Below are 19,635 nucleotides of genomic sequence, written 5' to 3'. Positions count from 1 at the left end.
CTATTATTGGCCTCAAACGATTCGTTAACAGTTCAACTGCTCAGAGTGAAGTTGAGAGAAGGAATGGGACATGTTTATTTTGGGTGCTTTTCTAGACACGTGGGCCCGAACAGATTTTATTCAGTTTTCCGGATTTAAAAAAGAATTCCAAGAAATCAAAACCACCACGTTACTAGAACTACCATAGGGTATCCTTAGTCAATTTATGAAGGACTTTCATTTTTTTTCATGTGCCACCCCTCGCTATATGTAAGTAGACATTCCCTCTTAAGAGTATGGAAACGACGATAATGATAATTGGAAAGCATATAATGCGCTAAAAGCTTATATAAATAAAACATTTACGAGAATAATCTTCAAATTCCTTAGAAAATTGTACTAGAAGCCAGACTTTGAAAAATGTCCTCTCCATTTTTATTGATAGGGAAACATCAAGCCATGTCAACGATCAAATTAAAGATTCCCATGGCTTGGTGTTATTAACATCATGAGCGCTTTTGAGGTCCCCCGTACGGCAGGCTAATTTGGTTAGCAAATATAAACAACATGTGCTGAGGGTACTAAAGTGGTCCAACTCTTAATATGCCTCGAGCTCTAGTCACTTAGTGACGGTGGTAGTAGGGATCGAGGCTCTCCGTCCGCAAGAAAAAAAAAATCAGGGTTCCAGCAAATAAAAATAATGGTTGGTTTCCGAGTACCAGGAAAAAGTCAAATTCAGGGCTCCAGGGATCTGCGTACTCCTATCCTCCTTGTTATAAGACCTCGCCAATTGAATTTAGATTTAAATTTCCTTTGTACATGAGATACATGCTTCAACTTTGTAAAGAAGTATATGAACAAAGTTTAAAACTTACCATCTGATTTTCCACAAAATCCACATGGAGGGAAAGGGAAAAAAGAAATCAGTTGTTTGAAGTAGTATGCAACACTAATGTAAAGTCACAACTACAGCAACCATTTTTTCTCTTGAGTCATTTACTGTTATGTTCAGTATAGTTAATTAATCCCTTGTTAATTATTCTTTCGTTGATCAATTATATAGTAAATTCAAATTTTTATTTCTGAAGGACCTAATCTTGATTTTGAGGGGTTTAGAACATAGAGACATACAGAATATATTATGACTTGGGAAAATTCAGCTTCTTCCACAGTGACACTAGACTTAAGTAATCGATTACTTACTCAAGACTCAACTAAAAAGTTATCGATAACAGTTTGCCTCGTCAGTGGAAGCCCTTAAGTACCACTTTTGTTTCAAAGTAAAGAATATTAAGTTAATAGCTTTTGTGAACTGTAAACTTTAGGCAATTTATATACATCTTCTTGTTAAGTACAAAAGCGATAACTATTACAACATTATTACAAATTTGTATTGAAAAAGTAATAAAGAACAAAAAATACTTACGGCCTGATTTTCCCAAAACATTCCACATAAAAAGAAAGAAAGGTAACTGTCAGGAGCATTATATAATACTAACGTTACAATTAAATGTTCGAATAACATTACATTTAGTTAAACATCTAATGATAAAAATAAGCAAAAGAAGCTTTACACTGCGTTTCGATTCGTTTTGATTTGTCACCTTTACATGTATATTTTACGTTTTATCGCCTCGCACGGTATATATTAAGTTGTCAATTTCTTTTCTTTTCACTTGAAAATGATGACATGGAGTCATCGAAACGTAGTGTAAAACTTCTTTCGCTTATTTTTATCATTAGATGTTTATCAATTAAATGTAACTTAAAAATGAAATTAATTGCCGACAAATGCCACCTTTACTAAATTTACAATTCCTTATGCTACCCAAAATTAATTTAATCATGCGAATGTCTTTTGAAGAATGAGTGAGTAAGGACTGCACCTCCTCTTGTGTACGGAACTACGTTTATTTTATTCTGTTATTATTTTCGCTGTAACTACAAAGCACCGTAATCTTGTGTTGAGGTCTTAACACACGTTTTAACAGACTGTTATATTTAAATGGTTTGAGCAGACTTATTTTTAATTCAAAAGTAAAAATTAGGAAGGATTTTTATAAACAAAAAAATTGAAGACCATTTGTAATTAATTTAAGGCTTTTTGTCAAGGAATCGCTGACTTATGGCTCATGGTATACATGTTCTAAGAATAGAAATGGTATGGTGAAAACAAGCCCAAGCTATGTGTACATAAGACCTTTTTGACACATTGGCGTTCGTAGGTGTTTCACCTAATTCTACAGGAAGTAATGATTTTAATGCAAGAGACCCCCTTTACATAAATGAAACTAAATTGCTTGTTTTCGCATCAAAAACGATGCTACATCGTTTTTCAGCTGTGTAATGAATCGTGCATAAATAAAAGTAACACTCACATGCTTATTTGTTCCCAGATTCAACAGGACAAAACAAAAGAGAAATCGATTAAAATGAGTAAAAGGTAAAGATAGGTTAGCGTAAATGGTACTGCGAAGCTCCCAAGTTAATGAGAACATAAAAAATATCTTTAAATAACAATCATTTGATATGAAAGTGTACTAAATGACACCTACTTATTAAAAAACAATATTCTACGAAATTGATATGCGTTCCAAAAAAAAAAGAGTCCAACTAAAAAAGATACTGTTATTTTTCTGTTTTGGCTGATTGTTGGATTGATTCAAGCGTTAGGTAAGTTGTAAAACCAGGTAGAAAAAAATATATTTCTTGTGCATCCTTTAACAAAAAAGAAAGTTGTCAAGATGGCTGAAATAATTAACTCCGGACACACAGCTTTGTTTCTTAGCTCGGACCGTCCGTAACGCTTGAATTTTTTTTTGTCCACGACAGATAGTTACGCCAAAACTTTAATTCAACAAATCTCCGCTAGGTAATTTTATGTCGATAGCTGCGTTTCTGTGCTAAATGCCTTTCTAACGCTGTGCACATTAGATAACGTTCAACTGGTCGGGTTTCACAGAATGAAATCTGTCTAGAGCACGGTTTGTTTTATACCTCCTCTAAACTTCGTTCTAATAATCGAGCCCTTGTTTTTGTAAATGTCCGTTCTTATCTGGGTCACGCTGGCTCACACTGCACTGGTACCCTTCCAATAAGCACAACTGAGCACTAATGTATTAAAAGAAAAACGACCCTTGCTGACTCACACACCATGCGGTAGTTTATGATAATAACCAGATTGAAATAGTAATATATGATAATAAGTATGATTGATTGAAAACAAAACAAAAATAAATGAACTAAAGATGACATTAAACTACAAAAAAGATATTATTTACGACCATTCCGCTCAAGGGTTTCTCTTGTTGATCATTAAGGTTCAATGTAATTTCATCTAGTAACAGTAACAATTGCATGGTTAAGAACTGAGAAGACACTTACCAACTGATTTATCCCCAGAAATGCACATGAAAAGAAAAAAAGTATTATCTCATACAAAAGAAGTAACATGTTTAACAAATAAAGGGTTGAAGGGAGGTTTTGCCAGAGAGGGGTTTCTTTTTCCCTCTCGTGGTCTACAAAACTGTAGCCAAATTTAATTTTTTAGTACTTTTAGAGTTTTAGAGTGGATGACAAAAATATACTTCATGGAAAGTATAGCAAATCAATTCAAAGATTATAAAGGATAGACAACGTTAAGCACCATGCAGAAAGAAATACAGCGCAAAACTTACGCTTGTCACGGATAAACAAAGCATGTAGTTGTAGAACTCTTTTTAAAGTTTGAACTATTGGCGTTAACGGAAGCGTAACATTTCTGAACTGTGCATAACAAATACGAAACCATTATACACCACATTCAATAATACTTCTGCAAATAAAAGGATAATTGTTTCCAATGTACTGAATGAACCTATTACGCCCAGGATAATCATGTTTGCTGTATGAACCATTTTGAAGATATTTCATTTGTATTCCTCTCTTGCTTTAACGCTCATCACTTTAATGCTCTAATGCTCATCAGTGAGAGCACTCGCCTCCCAAATATGTGGCCCGGGTCCCAGCGTCATATTTGGGTCGAGTTTGTTTTTGGTTCTCGTCACTGCTCTGAGGGTTTTTTCTCCGGGTACTCCGGTTTTCCTCCCTCCACAAAAACCAACATTTCCAAATTCCAATTCGATCTAGAAACAGTGGAGAGAAGAGCCACTTGGAGGATTCCACTGAAATTCCCATTTATTTTATTTTTATTTTATTTATTTACCTAATATGCAGAGAGGGAATATGCAGTTTATTTTATTTTATTTTTTTTTTAATTTATTTACCTAATATGCAGAAAGGGAGGCTAATACAGGGTTTAGTAATTACCATCCAAGTGGGTCGGACTTATTACAGAGAGGGCAGCTAGTCAGCTTTTCACTTATAGTTGGGTCATCTGGAGGATCGCCCACTCACTCACTTCCCTGCTGTTGCGGATAAACCGCAAAGCGCCTCAAAAGGATGTTTGTGGATCATTTTTCATAAGCTTGTATGAGTATATTCCTTGATAATGAACCAAGGATGATATTAAACTATAGAAAAAGGTATTATTTATGACCATTCAGCTCGTAAAGGTTTCTCTTTTTGATCAATTTGTAGGTTTTTCCTTCTGTCTGCCACATAGAACTTAAAATAAAAATTAGTGAAAGTGTTGAGTAAAAATTGAAAGGGTACTTACGATCTGGTTTATCCCAAAAAAATCCACATGAAAGACAAAAACGGAGATCAACTTTTAGAGGTGTTACATTTTCTTCATTCAATTGTAAACAATATGTTTTGGGCAAGGGTAGACCTTTCCCCATCTTAAGCTGTTTGCAAAGTTATTTGAAAATCCAAATGACGTAAGTAAGAAGTAAAATTAATGTAGAATGAGTAATTACTATCTCACTATTACGTAATTCCAACAAATAAGCAAACTATGAGGCGACAGTGTCACAGCTCAGGAGCACTTTATACTGTTCTATGTCGCTTTGACCGGTTTACAGTGGATAATAACTCACCGATTAATTTTTTGGCGCGTTCTCAGTTAAACAAAACACCTGGTATAAAATCGGACGGCAGTTAACAGACGATAACAGTTGTCCAATTTGATAACAGTCTCACGATTTTTTTCAAGGAGTAAACCAAACAAGGAACGTGACAGTTTTAATTAATGTTCCACAAAATCTATTAAATTAGTTAATTCCACTTATTTGCGACAATCACGCCGTGGCCATCACTGGCTGTTTTGCGTTTTTTCACAGTAAAGCGAGCGCGTTTTAGAAAGTAATCGGAGGGTTATAAAATAAAATAAACCCCTTTCCGACCAGCTGTTCCTGATGATCAGTACCGGAGAATAATGCCTAGGGGTGAAAGATTGTCCTAAAAATAACACAATTGCCCTCAGATTTCCCTTCTCAGTCGACTTTACCCTTTAGGCATCATCCTCCGATATACCACACGTGTAAAGGAATTTATTTATCAAATAACTTTAAAAATATCGTATAAATAATGAAAGGGTTGAAATAAAAATGGAAGTGCTGGTCAAACGGAAATTTTCCGCAACAAAAGGACGCCCTTAGGAGGTGTTCCTCGTTTTTTGTTGTAATCGATTCAAACAGAAATTATCGTTCCACTTGCACACGTTTCAATTTCCATTTAATTTGTTATATTTTTGCGCCAGCCAGTGCCATCACGCGTGTTTTTTGACCTTCCAGATTGCAAGCGTACACCTAAAAATGAGGTCTTCTCTCAGATGAAAAAACCCTTTCTTCCATTTTTGAAGGGAAGTTTCGGGAGGTTCAAACAAAAGTTATTGGATGGATAGATATCGCCCCAGATAATGTTGACAACAATGAATAAAAACAAGCAGCGTGCGTAGGAATTAAAAGAAAAAAAAAAGACACTTACATACTGAGATTTCACCAAATTTCCACAAAGAGATAAAAAGAGAAAATAATACAAATTATTAAGATTATTGAGTCTACATTTGAGCGCATCTCATGTTACTCTTTTGTCGTGCGTTGTTTTTTGGCCTCAGCCGTGACACAGCAGTAGGTAGAAATGTATTTCTACTTTGACCTCAGTGTTATTTGCTACATAGTATATTCAAACATTTAGAATAATCTAGACGTAAAACAATAATCAATCATGTTATATCCTCCCATTTATGAAATAATGAAATGCGGAAATAAAATTGGTTTAGCTTCTGAGCAAAGTTAAAGGTCCATCATCCCTGTTGCCTTGCATACCACTTGTGTTGTTGTTATTTTATATTTCAAGTAACATAAGATTAGCTCCGAGAAGGTTATCGTTTAAAATCCGGCATTTTCCGTCCGGCATTTTCCGTTGGGTCATCTGGAGGATCACTCACCCACTCCGCTGCTGCCGCGGATAAACCGTATAGCGCCTCAAAAGGATGTTTGAGGATCATTTTCCATAAGCTTGTATGAGTATATTTCTTGATAATGAACCAAGGATGATATTAAACTATAGAAAAAAGGTATTATTTATGACCATTCAGCTCAAAGGTTTCTCTTTTTGATCATTAGGGTTCAATGTAAGTTCATCCAGTAACAGGAAGAATTGGTTAAGAACTAAGAAGACACTTACGATCTGATGTATCCCCAGCAATGCACATGAAAAGAAAAAAGGTATATTATTCCATAAAAGGAAATAACATGTTTTACTAATAAAGTTTTTACGGGAGGTTTTGCAAGAAAGAGGTTTATTTATACTTTTCGTGGTATGCAAAGTGTAGCCAAATTCAATATATTAGTGTCTTAGTGGGTGACAAAAAAAGAAAAACACGGAAAGTATGGCAAATACATTTAAGGATTATAAAGGGTAGAAAAAGTTGAGCACAATCAAAGAAGAAATACAGCGCAAAACTTACGTTTATCACAAATAAACAAAGCATGAGGTTGGAACTCGAGATCTCTTTAAAAAGTCAAACTGACTTACGGAAACGTAACACTAATGAACTGTGCTTAACTAATTCGAAACCATTTCATATACTTAACACAATGGGACTGGGTAATTTGCGAGTTGTGGAGTTGCAGTTGCGAGTTGCGAGTTACAGTTGCGAGTTGCGAGCTGCGAGCTGCGAGTTGCGAGTTGCAGTTGCGAGTTGCGAGTTACAGTTGCGAGTTGCAAGTTGCAGTTGCGAGTTACAGTTGCGAGTTGCGAGTTGCAGTTGCGAGTTGCGAGTTGCCAGAACAAGAAAATGAAAATTTCTAGTAAAGATAACGTTATATGAAAGTTGAGAAAAGAAAAGAAAAAGGGTACTTAAATCTTTTGTTGAGTTCAGTTTTAATATAAACCAAAGTCACAACTAGAGAATAACCTTTTTGGGAAAAGGAAGTATAAGGGATCGATGCCACTGGTTTATAAATCTCTACCCTGGGTGCCAGAGGTTATTTTTTTCGTTTGAAGGAGGTTTCCCTCCTGCAAACCAAAAAAATAACCTCTGGCCCCCAAGGTAATAAATCTCAGATAACTTATAACATGGGACGAATCCTCAATGGTGAACAAAAATTTACTGCACGACTACGTACCTTCCGTCAGAGTTTCTAAGATTTCCCCACGCGTTTATTACATTGTAAACCGCAAAGAGCGGATTCATGTGCACGTGCATGTGCAAGCATGCAAGATCTTCACTGGTTACCCGTAGAGTTTTGGATCGAATTCAAAATATTACTACTTGTTTTCAATTAAATGGTATCGCTCCACGTTATATCTGTGATCTCATCAGGAAAAAGGCATCAATCAGAAGATCTTTGAGATCTAATGACCTCACTTTGTTAGAGGTGCCTCGAACCAAATGTAAGACTTTTGATGATCGAGCATTCGCTTTTGCTGGTCCATCCAAGTGAAATAAGCTTCCTCTGGCAATTAGGACTGCCAAGAACTTAAATACTTTCAAGAAACACTTGAAGACATTTTTTTTAAAAAGCATATGACATCTGATTATTACCCAAATTGTTTATTTTATTTCTTACTTTTTTGTTTGATTGATTATTCTTAAATTTTATATTTTATTGATTTGGTTAAATTTTTTGTTTTTATATTGTAAGCGCTTTTGAATATCATATAAAAGGCGCTATATAAATTGATTGTTATTATCATTATTATTATTATTATTATTATTATTATTATTATTATTATTATTATTATTATTATTATTATTATTATTAAACAGGGTATCGCTACATGAACTAAAGGCTTAAACAGGATAAGCTTAGATGTCTGTTTATTGGTCTTTTGAAGAGCGGAGGGAAGCATCGATACGTAAAATACTGTTTTCAACAATGGAATGATCGTTGTCGATCATATGGAACGACCGGCCAGCTCGGAGGCCCAGTAATGTAACCTGTCGATGTCAGTTATTATTTGAAAAACAGAACTAACGTGAAATTTTGTTGGCTACGATTCATTTTCTAAACTTTCGATTATTAGTATTGATTATTAGTATCGTTTTTATAAATTGGCACTCTTAGAAAAGTTTCCCTCGATTATGCTTTTTTTCCGGCGAATTTTTCCTCCTGAGTTTTTTCCCTTTACAAATTTTACGTGTTTTCTTTGCTTGCACATGCACGTACACATGAATCCGCTATTTGCGGTTTAATAAACGCGTGGGAGAATCTTAGAGACTCTGACGGAATGTAGCCATATGGAAAGTTGCGATGGTAAAGACCACATAGTCGTGCAGTTAATTTTTGTTCACCATGGAGGATTCGTCCAATGTTATAATTTATCGATCTGAGATTTATAAACCAGTGGCATCGATCCCTTACACTTCCTTTGCTCAAAAAGGTTATTCTCTTGTTGTGACTTTGGTTTATATTAAAACTGAACTCAACAAAAGATTTAAGTAAACCCTTTTCTCTGAAAAGTCCGTTTTTACGTCCTTGCGATCCCTAACTTTTATATAACGTTATCTTTACTAGAAATTTTCATTTTCTTGTTTTGGCAACTCGAAACTCGCAACTCGCAACTGCAACTCGCAACTCGCAACTCGCAACTCGCATTCTTCGCACACCCTAACACAATAATGCGTCTGTACATTAAATAAGTACAATTGTTTCCAATCTTCTGAATGAACCTAGATTACGTCCATGGAAATCATGTTTGCAGTTTTCTAAAACCATTTTGAAGATATTTCATTTGTATTGTCCTCTTGCTTTAATGCTCATCACTTTTTTTTTTTATAAGAACATTTAATTTTCCAGATGAAGCTAAAACTAAAGTGGATGTTCTCAGTTTTTTTAAGTTTTGAACCTGAAACGTTCTTAACTTTATGTACTTAAGGTACTTGATGTGGAATTTCAGAAAAACGATATGAACGTTACCAGGAAACCCAACAAAAAGATCCTTGTGCGCTGTGTAGTGTCCAATTCCTTTAGCAATGCGATTAATTTTTAAATATCGTATAAATAGCGAAAGGGTTGAAATAAAAATGGAACGCGCTGGTCAAACGGAAATTTTCCGCCACAAAAGGACGCCCTTAGGAGGTGTTCCTCATTTTCTGTTGCCACCGGCTCAATCAGAAATTAACGTTCATTTGCAAAACATTCCTATTTCCACAGAATTTGTTATTTTTTTGCGCCATCGAGTGCCATCACGCAACTTTTCCGACCTTTCAGATTGCAACCGACATTGGAAAAGAGAAAATAATACAAATTATTAAGAGTATTAAATCTACATTTGAGTACATGTCTGTTGCTTTGTAGTCGTGTTTTGAGTTTTTTGGCCACAGAAACAACAGTAGGTAGAAATGTATTACCACTTTGACCTATTATGTGCTACATAGTACATTCAAACATTTAGAATAGTCTAGACGTAAAACAATAATCAATTAAGTTATATCATTCCATTTACTGAAAGTTAGAGATGATTACTTGATTACTAGGCTGAAAAAAATTGGTTTAGCTTCTGAGCAAAGTTTAAGGTCCATCATCCCCGTTGCCTTGCATACCACTTGTGTTGTTGTTGTTGTTGTTTTTTTTTTATTTCAAGTAACATGAAATTGGCTCCGAGCAGGTTTTCGTTTAAAATCCATTTTCTGTTGGGTCATCTGGAGGATCACTCACTCACTCCGCTGCTGTCGTGGATGAACTGCATAGCGCCTCAAAAGAATGTTTGAGGAACATTGTTCATAAGCGTGTATGAGTACATTCCTTGATAATGAACCAAGGATCAAATTAAACTATAGAAAAGGGTATTGTTTATGACCATTCAGCCCAAAGTTTTCTCTTTTTGATCATTAGGGTTCAATGTAAGTTCATCCAGTAACAGGAAGAATTGGTTAAGAACTAAGAAGACACTTACGATCTGATGTATCCCCAGCAATGCACATGAAAAGAAAAAGGTATATTATTCAATTAAAGGAAGTAACATGTTTTACAAATAAAGGTTTTAAGGGAGGTTATGCAAGAGAGGGGTTCCTGCATACTCGGCTCGTGTATGCGAAAGTATATGTGTCTTAGTGGGTGCCAAAAAAAAAAAAAAAAAAAACACGGAAAGCATGGCAAATACATTTAAAGATTATAAAGGGTAGAAAAAGTTGAGCACAAACAAAGAAGAAATACAACGCAAAACTTACACTTGTCACAGATAAACAAAGCATGAGGCTGGAGCTCGAGATCTCTTTATAAAATCTAAACTGACTTACGGAAACGTAACACCAATGAACTGTAATTAACTAGTTTGAAACCATTTATATACTTAACACAATAATACATCTGTACATTAAAGTACAATTGTTTCCAATGTACTGAATGAACCTAGATTACGTCCATGGAAATCATTTTTGCAGTTTTTTAAAGCCATTTTAAAGAGATATTTCACTTGCATTGTCCTCTTGCTTTTATTCTCATCACTCTTCTTTATAAGAACGTCTAATTTTCTGGATGAGGCTAAAACTAAGGTCGATGTTCTCAGCTTTTTTATGATTTGAACCTGAAACGTTCTTAAGTATGTACTTAAGTTACTTGGTGTGGAATTTCAGAAAAACGATCTGAACGTGACCAGGAAACCAAACAAAAAGATAATAGCGCTGCGGCCAATTACTAAAAGTAGATTTTAGTCAGGTAGACCCCCCGCGAGACTCAGACAAACAAACATTCCCTCGCTACCATCTCTGTATATAATGTCTTCCAAAGCAAGCACTTCTTCGCTTGTTTTAAAAACTCTAACGGAAATTGACGACGTTCTGGGTTCGCGTTTTGAGCATGGGTTAGCATGATCCCTCTGAATGTACTGTAGAACAGCTAAAAGCGTTGGTTGAAATGCAGAGGACTCAAGCAAAGTGGCAAGCGACGGGATATTGTTGAGCGAGTCCGGGATTGTATAAATTTAGGAAATCATCGTTTGTTGGACGTTCGTATAGACGACGGGAAATGGTATGCTGCTAAGGATCTAAGATAAAACTCAGTAGCGCAGATGTCCGAAGGCAAACGAAAATGCATTGAAGATATTCCTGTAGTTGCATTACCGCCTGACTGGAATAATTTTCAGCCGAAGGAGATACTGTCCTATTTCAACTACGGACATATACTTCATTATACTTTGGAATCTATAGAGAGTTTAGTTACAGATCTCGGTCATTTGACTGACAAACCACTAAAAAGTGCTCGGAAATATGTAGACTCTGGATTCGTTCATGACATTATGGGCATGTGTGGCCTTCAATGAGAACGAAGCTCCCACACAACGTGTCAGTTGTTTTATCAACCTTGAGCGGTGCAGTGATCCACGGTTCCTGAGAACCGTGTAAAGTTTCTACCCTGGGCCGTTGTAGCCACGTTGTTGGACTTGTAGCTGTTTTGCTATTTGTTTTAGATCGTGCTGAAAACCATGGTCATACAGCTTCCGTGCATGTGGAACAAGGGTATTACAGTAAATACTGATTGAATACCCTTTAGTCCCCCAGGATAAACATGCACATTCTCCTCAGTGGCATACCTCCCAAGCTCACAAAATCAGAATTAGGAATCTCCCCCCGCCTACAGTCCATGCCAGGGAAAGAAAACACTTTGTTCCACACCCCTAGTGTAGTGGGCCACCACTGCTAGATAACAGCAACAATATTATGCTTATGAAATGTCCACTTCTATTCAGAACTTCATCTTAGCATATGAATTAATGATGATTTTAAAATATTAATACCAAAGTTTCCTAACAATCATAATTATTACTTATTATATGGAAACTTAGTGATACACAAAAACCCAAATTTCCTGGAAGAAAAACTTTTTTACACAGAAAATCGCAAAGTTCTGTTCTTTTAACTTTGGGTGGTCTGGGATAATACTGATTAATAGCCCTTTTCACGGTTGATTTTTTCATTTGCATTACAATGTTATCCAACGTGGATGCGAGGCAATTTCGGGCTAAAACTACAAAATAGCCCGAAATTGCCTCACATACATGCTCGATTTCATTGTAATGCAAATGAGCAGAGTTAACCGTGAAAAGGGCTATTATATAATAGCGGCGGGGGGAAGGGGGGAGGGGTTTCCCATACAAAAGTGATGTGGGTGATGTCGTACAATTTAGGGGTTAAAATTCGTGGTTTGGTACCCCAGACTAGGGTGCTAAAATCTAAAATTATGACTATTGTCAGAGGTAAGGTGGTACCTTTTTGGGTATTGGGCTAAGAACTATTAAAAATTGTCAAAGTGTCAGTTAGTGTATTGCCTTAGAGTTGTTACCTCTTGGGAATAAGAAAATTGTTGAGCCACGCCCACAAAACAGAATTCTGGTACCTTTTAGGGGTTCTTTTCAAAATTTCCAACGGTCAGCCCTGTCACTTTTATTCCCCCCGGTAGCAGAATGCACTGTTCTCCATATATTTCTAGTAGTTGAGAGAATTATTTTGTGAAATCACAAGGATAAGTTCTCTCTTATGACCATCTCATAATCTTTTAGAAAGCCCATCTAGTTCTTACCACCAAATAATATTATTTGTTCTTTAGTGTGCAAGGAAAATGTTGATTCTGATAGATTGGGTCTGAAAGGATAAAATACCTAGGAATACATAACTCCAAAATATTTTACAACCAAACAACTTCTTCCACAAGGGATACTTCCAACATAAGTAGTAACTTGAAATCATGCAAGTGGTAGTTGTATGATTTTCTTCAAAAGTAACTCTCAGTTCCCAGTTTTCATATTTCTTTTTTGGTACTTAACTGAAGGTGGTGGTGGAACAATATTTATTAACTGAAGAATGAAGTTCTGAGAATTGCAGTAAATTTTGTGAATAAGATATTAGTTGGAGCATCAACATTTTTATTTATTAATACAATAATTGTGTTAATAAATAAAAATGTTGATGATGCAATAAATTTATTAATACCTTAGTAACAAAATTTACTGCAATTCTCAGAACTTCATTCTTCAGTTAATTATAATTGTTCCTCAACCACCTTTTGTTACAAAATGCAGCATAACACATTATTGCCCCATTCATCACAAACACAAAGGAACACAACTTAGGCATACATGAGCTATTTTGAGGTGGTAATTATCCACTGAAATTTTGCATGCCTTCTTGTGAGCAATTTACAAAAAAACTGGGTGCGCAAAAATGAGTGGTTTCTAACATAAATAACAAAGGGCTGTCTTGCTTTTGAGTCACTTACACAAGACACCCTGGACATTTGCAAGCCCACTAGCAACCACTACCATCTGAGTTGCTATGGGAGCAAGTGATAGTGGTATTTTTCACCCGATGAGACGAAACTGCTTAAGGCGTGCATTAAATCGCTCTACATGAATTTGTTCCATATCTCTGAATACTTTGTACATTAACTGTATGAAGGTTGTAAAAATTCTCCTTATAATTGTTTGCTAAAAAGATTTAGTAGGGGGAACCTAAAAGAATAGACAAAGTTTTTAAGGTAAAACCCCTTCTCAACCGTACGAGACAAATAAAGAGCTTCTCGCGATTAGTAAATTTATCATTCCATCCTCTTTTGTCTCTGCAGACTCCTGTTGTGTTTTTCCCTCTGTAGGCAGCAATGTCATCAAGTGGGCAAATACTGTCCAGGAACGAATGTAATGCATCATTAGTACAGACTAAGCCCAGTCAAGTAATTCATTGAAGAAGAATCTTTACAAATGTTTTCATACGATAAACTGGTAATTAAGCTTGAGGAATTTCTTGACTTTTCAGCCATAGCTTCGTTTCTGAATAGCATAGTTTCGAGAGCATGTACTTCGAAACCTCAGCTTGAGTTGATTTGTCTGTCACAGAAACACAACATTCATATTCCTGCAGTCCGTAATCAAGCTCAATATCAGAAGTGGAAGAAACAATCGAATCTTCACTCTGATCTAGAGAGTACCTTTTTCTTTTCGCGGCAACAAAAGGCCTCGATTTAGGTGCCTTCCTCTTGCTCGCCGAAGCTTGGATGATTTCTTATTGCGAGAAGATCGCTTTCACCGCTGGATCCGGGTGCTGAAGTGTAGGTCCTTTCCCTCCAGGCCAAAGAACTGCACATATATATATGTGTTTCTCGTTATCTTCGATACATCAAAGTAATTCCTTGAGCATGCTGCAATCCAGCGTTGGCATTTTTCGATTCCCTGTGACGGCTTTGGGAACATTTCTTGCAGTGATTTCGGTAGCTTCTCTTGGTATCTTGAATCATTTGTACACTTTCCCCAGCAACAGTACTTAGTATTAACCATCTTCTCTCCTTCGCACTTACTTGCCGGAGTTTTACTTCCGATAAAACAAGCGAAAAGTACAAAAATAGTCCAAACAGAGACGAAATACTCAGACAAACGCTGCAAAGTTATCGGTTTGTTTGTCTGAGTCTCGCGGGGGGTCCAATTTTCATTGACGTCATTTGGCCGCAGCGCTATTGTGCGCTGTGTAGTGTCAAATTCCTTTAGCAATGCGATTAATTTTTAAATATCGTATAAAAAGCGAAAGGGTTGAAATAAAAATGGAACGCGCTGGTCAGACAAGAATTTTCAGCAACAAGAGGACGCCCTTAGGAGGCGTTCCTCGTTTTCTGTTGAAAACGATTCACACAGAATTTACCGTTCCATTTGCACAACATTTCCATTTCCATTTAATTTGTTATCTTTTTACGCCATCGAGTTTCATCACGTGGGTTTTTTTGACCTTCCAGATTGCAAGCGTACAACCAAAAACGAGGTCTTGGCTCAGATGAGAAAACCCTTTATTCCATTTCGGAAGGAAAGTTTCGGGAAGTTTAAACCAAATATATTGGCTAAATGATAATGTACAGATATTTAAGGTGGCTCAATAGGGTTATGCAAGATCACGAAGCACGCGCCAGTGACATCAATCGAAAGTTAATATTTTCGTTCTTTTTGCTATTTTTCAAATCAAAGCTACTGAAACATAACATAAAAGGACCAAAATTTGCTGTTCAACAGTTACCTCTGAAATCAAGGCTTTTAGTCTCAAATTAAAACTACTGAAACATCGCCTTTTTTTGACGTCTGTTTGGCTTTGATTCCAATTTTCTTCAATTTCCTTCGGTAAAATTTTCCGATATGCTCCAACCGGGTAGAGTCTGACAAGACGAAACTTTTAAAATCGAAAAAAGTAGGGGTCGTCAAGGTAGTTTTTTCGTTTTTAGTATTTTTGTGATAAAATTTACTGTCATCAAATTTTTCCTTTTGAACTGTAGGTCTAGAAGTGTATTTCGGAACTGCATTTTCGTACTGCTCTTGTTGTTGTTTCGCGATAGCAGCTTTTATGTCATAAAGTTCAGTGATTGAAAGTTCAGAATTGTTCAACTCCATTGCTGTCGCAGAAGAGTTTAAATTAAAAATTAAATTTTAATACTTATATAGCGCCCTTTAACATCTAAATGATCAAAGGCGCTTTACAATCCAAGAAAGCTAATTACAAATCAAATCAAATCAAATCAAATCAAATCTTGGTTTTTGAGGAGAGGGGAAAACCGGAGTACCCGGAGAAAAACCTCTCGGAGCAGAGTAGAGAACCAACAAACTCAGCCCACTTATGACGCCGAGTCCGGGAATCGAACCCGGGCCACATAGGTGGAAGGCGAGTGCTCAAACACTGCGCCAACCCTGCTCCCCCAGGTTAGGTTCAGGCCAATGCCACTTTCATACATGGTACCTTCTTTGGCCTCCTTTTTCGAGGTTTCTGAAATCTTGTGTTTGTCTAATTGTGATCGACGTCGCTTGAATGCAACTGTTGATTTCCTTTGTTTGTCCATCGAACTTTTCTTGTCCATTTTCGTATTATGGTTTACACAGAAAAAACCTGGCTCTATGTTAAGTGATGCGAGAGTTTGAGGAATGTACCTGTAACCTAAATTTACTTGAGAGACACTGCAGGACACTCGATAATCATTGCTTTCACTTCCCCCGTAAAAGCGAATTTTGGGGTTCTTTGAGCCCACCACACTGTTCAGAGACTCATTATGCTGTGAATTTGCTGCAGGTGCAAGTTTGTTGATAACAATGTCTGTGCTATATTCATCAAAGAGAGATTTCAGGGCTGATTGAAGGCTATCTCCTTGGAGGTCTTTGCCATAGGGAAGGTCTCTGTGACAATAATGTGAAGGATTTTTCTTGTACCGACACCATGTTTCTCTACAACCAGAGTGGTCACCAAAGGCATGAGGCACAATGCTTTGAATTGCAGATTTCATGTTTGCTGCATCCCCCTTGTTTTGTGTAGTACAGTATGTAAAGGACTTGACAAGGTAATTTATGACTTTCTGTGACAACACTGAACTGTTGGGGAACTTACTTCGTTGGCTCAAGTTGTATAGGCGTGTTGTAAGGGATCTTTTTACGTGAACTGTGTCACTCCATTTTTCCACACCATAGGGCACCTTTTGCTTTAGGTGAGATTCAGTCGTTGAATCATCATCGCCAGTGTAAATTGAAAATTTGACATTTGATTCAGTTACCTTATTGAAAAGTTCCACTGCAGCTAAAGGCTCCATTGACTTTGAAGAACCTGAATGATTTTTTCTACAGTCGTGGTCTTTTGGTTGTTTTCCTTCCTTTTTAGCTTCATCACATGAGCGGCACATTTTATTTTTCGTTGTGTAGTCAAGGACCTTTCCAGTTGAAAGGCCCATGACTGCAGCATGTCCGGTCTTGGAGTTGAAACCTCGCCCCCGTTTCTGCCACCCCATGTCGTAAGAACAGGCAATGGGTACCAAATTGTTCTGGTCAGCCTTGTTACCATTTTCAATTGCCTTCTCTCTTTCAAGGTCTAGGAATTTCTGGCAACTTTCTTTTGCTACTAGTTCTATTGCCTTTCCAGCTTCCCTTTCCCGATTTTTAAAAGTTGATGAGTTCATTGCAGGCACATTGAGGGTTGAAAGTAAATTGTTTAAATGGGTGTTGCCCACTCCTGTATGTAAACAACAAAGGGCAGCTCTCGTGTTCACATCAAAGGTCAATGGACCACGTGCACCGGATCTGTGCTCTTTCGATGTTTTAATGGTGTTTTCCCCATTGCATTGGCTGCATAGAACAGTAAATGTGCTTGCCAAACCATTTTTTTGTTCTTCAATAACATTGCCAAGGGACAAAGGGCCTACAAATATTGTAAAATACACTGTAAACTAACAGGGAAAAAGGACTCCATCCACAATATTTGTTATGTTTTTTTTTTATATGATAATGGTGTATAGTGCAAAATTAACTAACCATGTGATTTCTGAAGGGGCAAACAACTTCAAATCCAGAAGTTTTAGCCAGGTCTTTTTTGTATTTAGCAGAAAAACTAACGCTAAATTTAATAACAAAAGTCAATCTTATACGTACTTTTTTGTATTGTGATGGATCTTCTTCACATGTGCTGTTTGCTTATGGCATTGCACTACATAGTATACTTAAAATAAAAAGATTTTTATCTGTTTTAAAAGATAACTCCTTGTGCCACTAACACATCTGTGGCATACATAATCGTTCCTAACTTGTAACAATTATTTCATTATAGTTGTCTATTATCTGACACTCTAGTGTGCTTTTGAGAAAAATAAGGGAGTATGAGGATAAGCTGATTTCCCAATAATTTGCATTGTTTGCTCCCTGGAAGACCACATGGCTAATTTTGGTTGTAATATGGGGACCAATATGGCAGCTATTGTGAATAAGACCTGTGGTGGGATGGCCATGTTATTCTAAGTCCAGTTCAAATTTCACCTAACCTTGGTTTGAGGATAGAGTGAATATTGTTTCCTTCTGACCATGAATGGTAGGTGACATTGAGCATAATCTCACTTTTTATTTCTCATGAATCAAAAAATTATTCATGAAATAGTGGCCTGATAAAACCAAGTTTGAGGCTGGCGTATGAAGTGGTCCTGGCCGTAAAGCTTTCATCTTTAAAAACCAATAATTTAAGCCAGAGTAGGATTTTTTTTTTCTAAAAATTCTTGAAATAGGTATCTCTTCAAGGTGGAGCAAATGATATATTTACTGCACGGTTTTGAAAATAAACAAATCATTTGAAGGCATGGATGAATATATTCAAGGATTATACTTGTTACAGCAGATAGATCAGTATTTAGAAAAATGACAAGACGAAACAAACCCGCCAGAATTAAAAAAAAATTGACATGCTCGAAATATGCTATAGTGCAGGGGAAAATATTGAGTATTTACCGCAATGACAAAACGAGCATTCCTTCAGACCCTCTGTAAGGGTCTCTACGTCCACCAGTCTGGATCCTTGTGGCCGGTTCGCCTCCCTCTTAGCTGTATTCTGCTGGTAGGAATCAGGGTTGGAGTCAATAGAACAGGTAGGCCGATAATTAGGACAAGCTGGGCAGGAAAATCTTCCCAAAAAATTCAAGACTTCCGGATAAAGAAAAACGTACTGACCTCAAGTGCTCTTGTCATTCGTTTTGCTGGGGGTTCTCTTTTGGCATTCCACTTTTTGAAGCATTCGTGCAAATTTTTAATTTTTGTTTCTTCCCTGGTCTCGATCGCTTCCACTTTCCGAAAGCGACCTGACGCATCACGGATGTTGTGTGGGCGTTGTGTAGGCGTCGTGTAAACTTCTGCTTGTGTAAATTTGTGCTCGTTACTGGAAAGTACCGATGCCATTTCACTCTCATCAAGTAAGCTTCGTGTTTATTTGACAAAAATTACGCGCTCGCGTGAGGCCGCCATGTTTGTTTTGATATTTGTTGCCTTTAAAGCTCGCGCCATTTTTCGTACCCATTCTTCGCGCGGCCAAAAAACCATATTGAGCCACCTTAAGAACAAGTAAAGATCTCTGTAAAAACTTTGATACTACAACAATGAATAAAAGCATGCAGAGTGCGTAGGAATTAAAATAAAAAAAGACACTTACATTCTGAGATTTCCCCAAAATTCCACAAAAAGACAAAAAAGAGAAAATAATACAAATTATTAAAAGTATTGAGTCTACATTTTAGTACATGTCTGTTACTTTGTAGTCGTGTTTTGTTTTTTGTCTCAGACACAGCAGTAGGTAGAAATGTATTTCCACTTTGACCTATTATGTGCTACATAGTACATTCCAACATTTAGAATAGTCTAGACGTAAAACAATAATCAATCAAGTTCTATGATTCCATTTACTGAAAGTTAGAGATGATTACTTGATTACTTGCCGGAAATAAAATTGTTATAGCTTCTGAGCCAAGTTTAAGGTCCATCATCCCCGTTGCCTTGCATACCACTTGTGTT

The 19,635-nt window shown here is 36.7% G+C and overlaps 1 protein-coding gene across 1 annotated transcript; it reads right to left on the bottom strand.

Moving 5' to 3' along the window:
* Positions 1-15,748: 15,748 nt before the first annotated feature.
* Positions 15,749-19,131, bottom strand: LOC146454480 (uncharacterized). The gene is made up of 3 exons (XM_085095336.1): positions 19,072-19,131; positions 18,583-18,796; positions 15,749-17,509 (listed from the first exon to the last, which is right to left on the bottom strand). Exons 1-3 carry the CDS (start codon positions 19,129-19,131, stop codon positions 15,948-15,950), a joined length of 1,836 nt encoding a protein of 611 aa, XP_084951462.1. The 3' UTR covers positions 15,749-15,947.
* Between the last annotated feature and the right edge of the window lie 504 nt (positions 19,132-19,635).

Source organism: Pavona decussata, unplaced genomic scaffold (assembly GCF_977016875.1).
Source record: "Pavona decussata unplaced genomic scaffold, jaPavDecu1.1 SCAFFOLD_300, whole genome shotgun sequence".
Classification (NCBI taxonomy): domain Eukaryota; kingdom Metazoa; phylum Cnidaria; class Anthozoa; order Scleractinia; family Agariciidae; genus Pavona; species Pavona decussata.
Note: the sequence above shows the minus strand (reverse complement) of the source record. Positions and strands in the feature narration are given on the sequence as shown.

Bases quoted from the DNA above. Each gene is read 5' to 3' on its own strand.
- LOC146454480 (XM_085095336.1), bottom strand. From the start codon at position 19,131: ATGGCGCGAGCTTTAAAGGCAACAAATATCAAAACAAACATGGCGGCC. The intron at 18,797-19,071 runs GTAATTTTTGTC...ACTTGAGGTCAG, and splicing joins TGGCGGCCTCACGCGAGCGC to TACGTTTTTCTTTATCCGGA. The intron at 17,510-18,582 runs GTAAATACTCAA...CAATATTTGTAG, and splicing joins ATGCTCGTTTTGTCATTGCG to GCCCTTTGTCCCTTGGCAAT.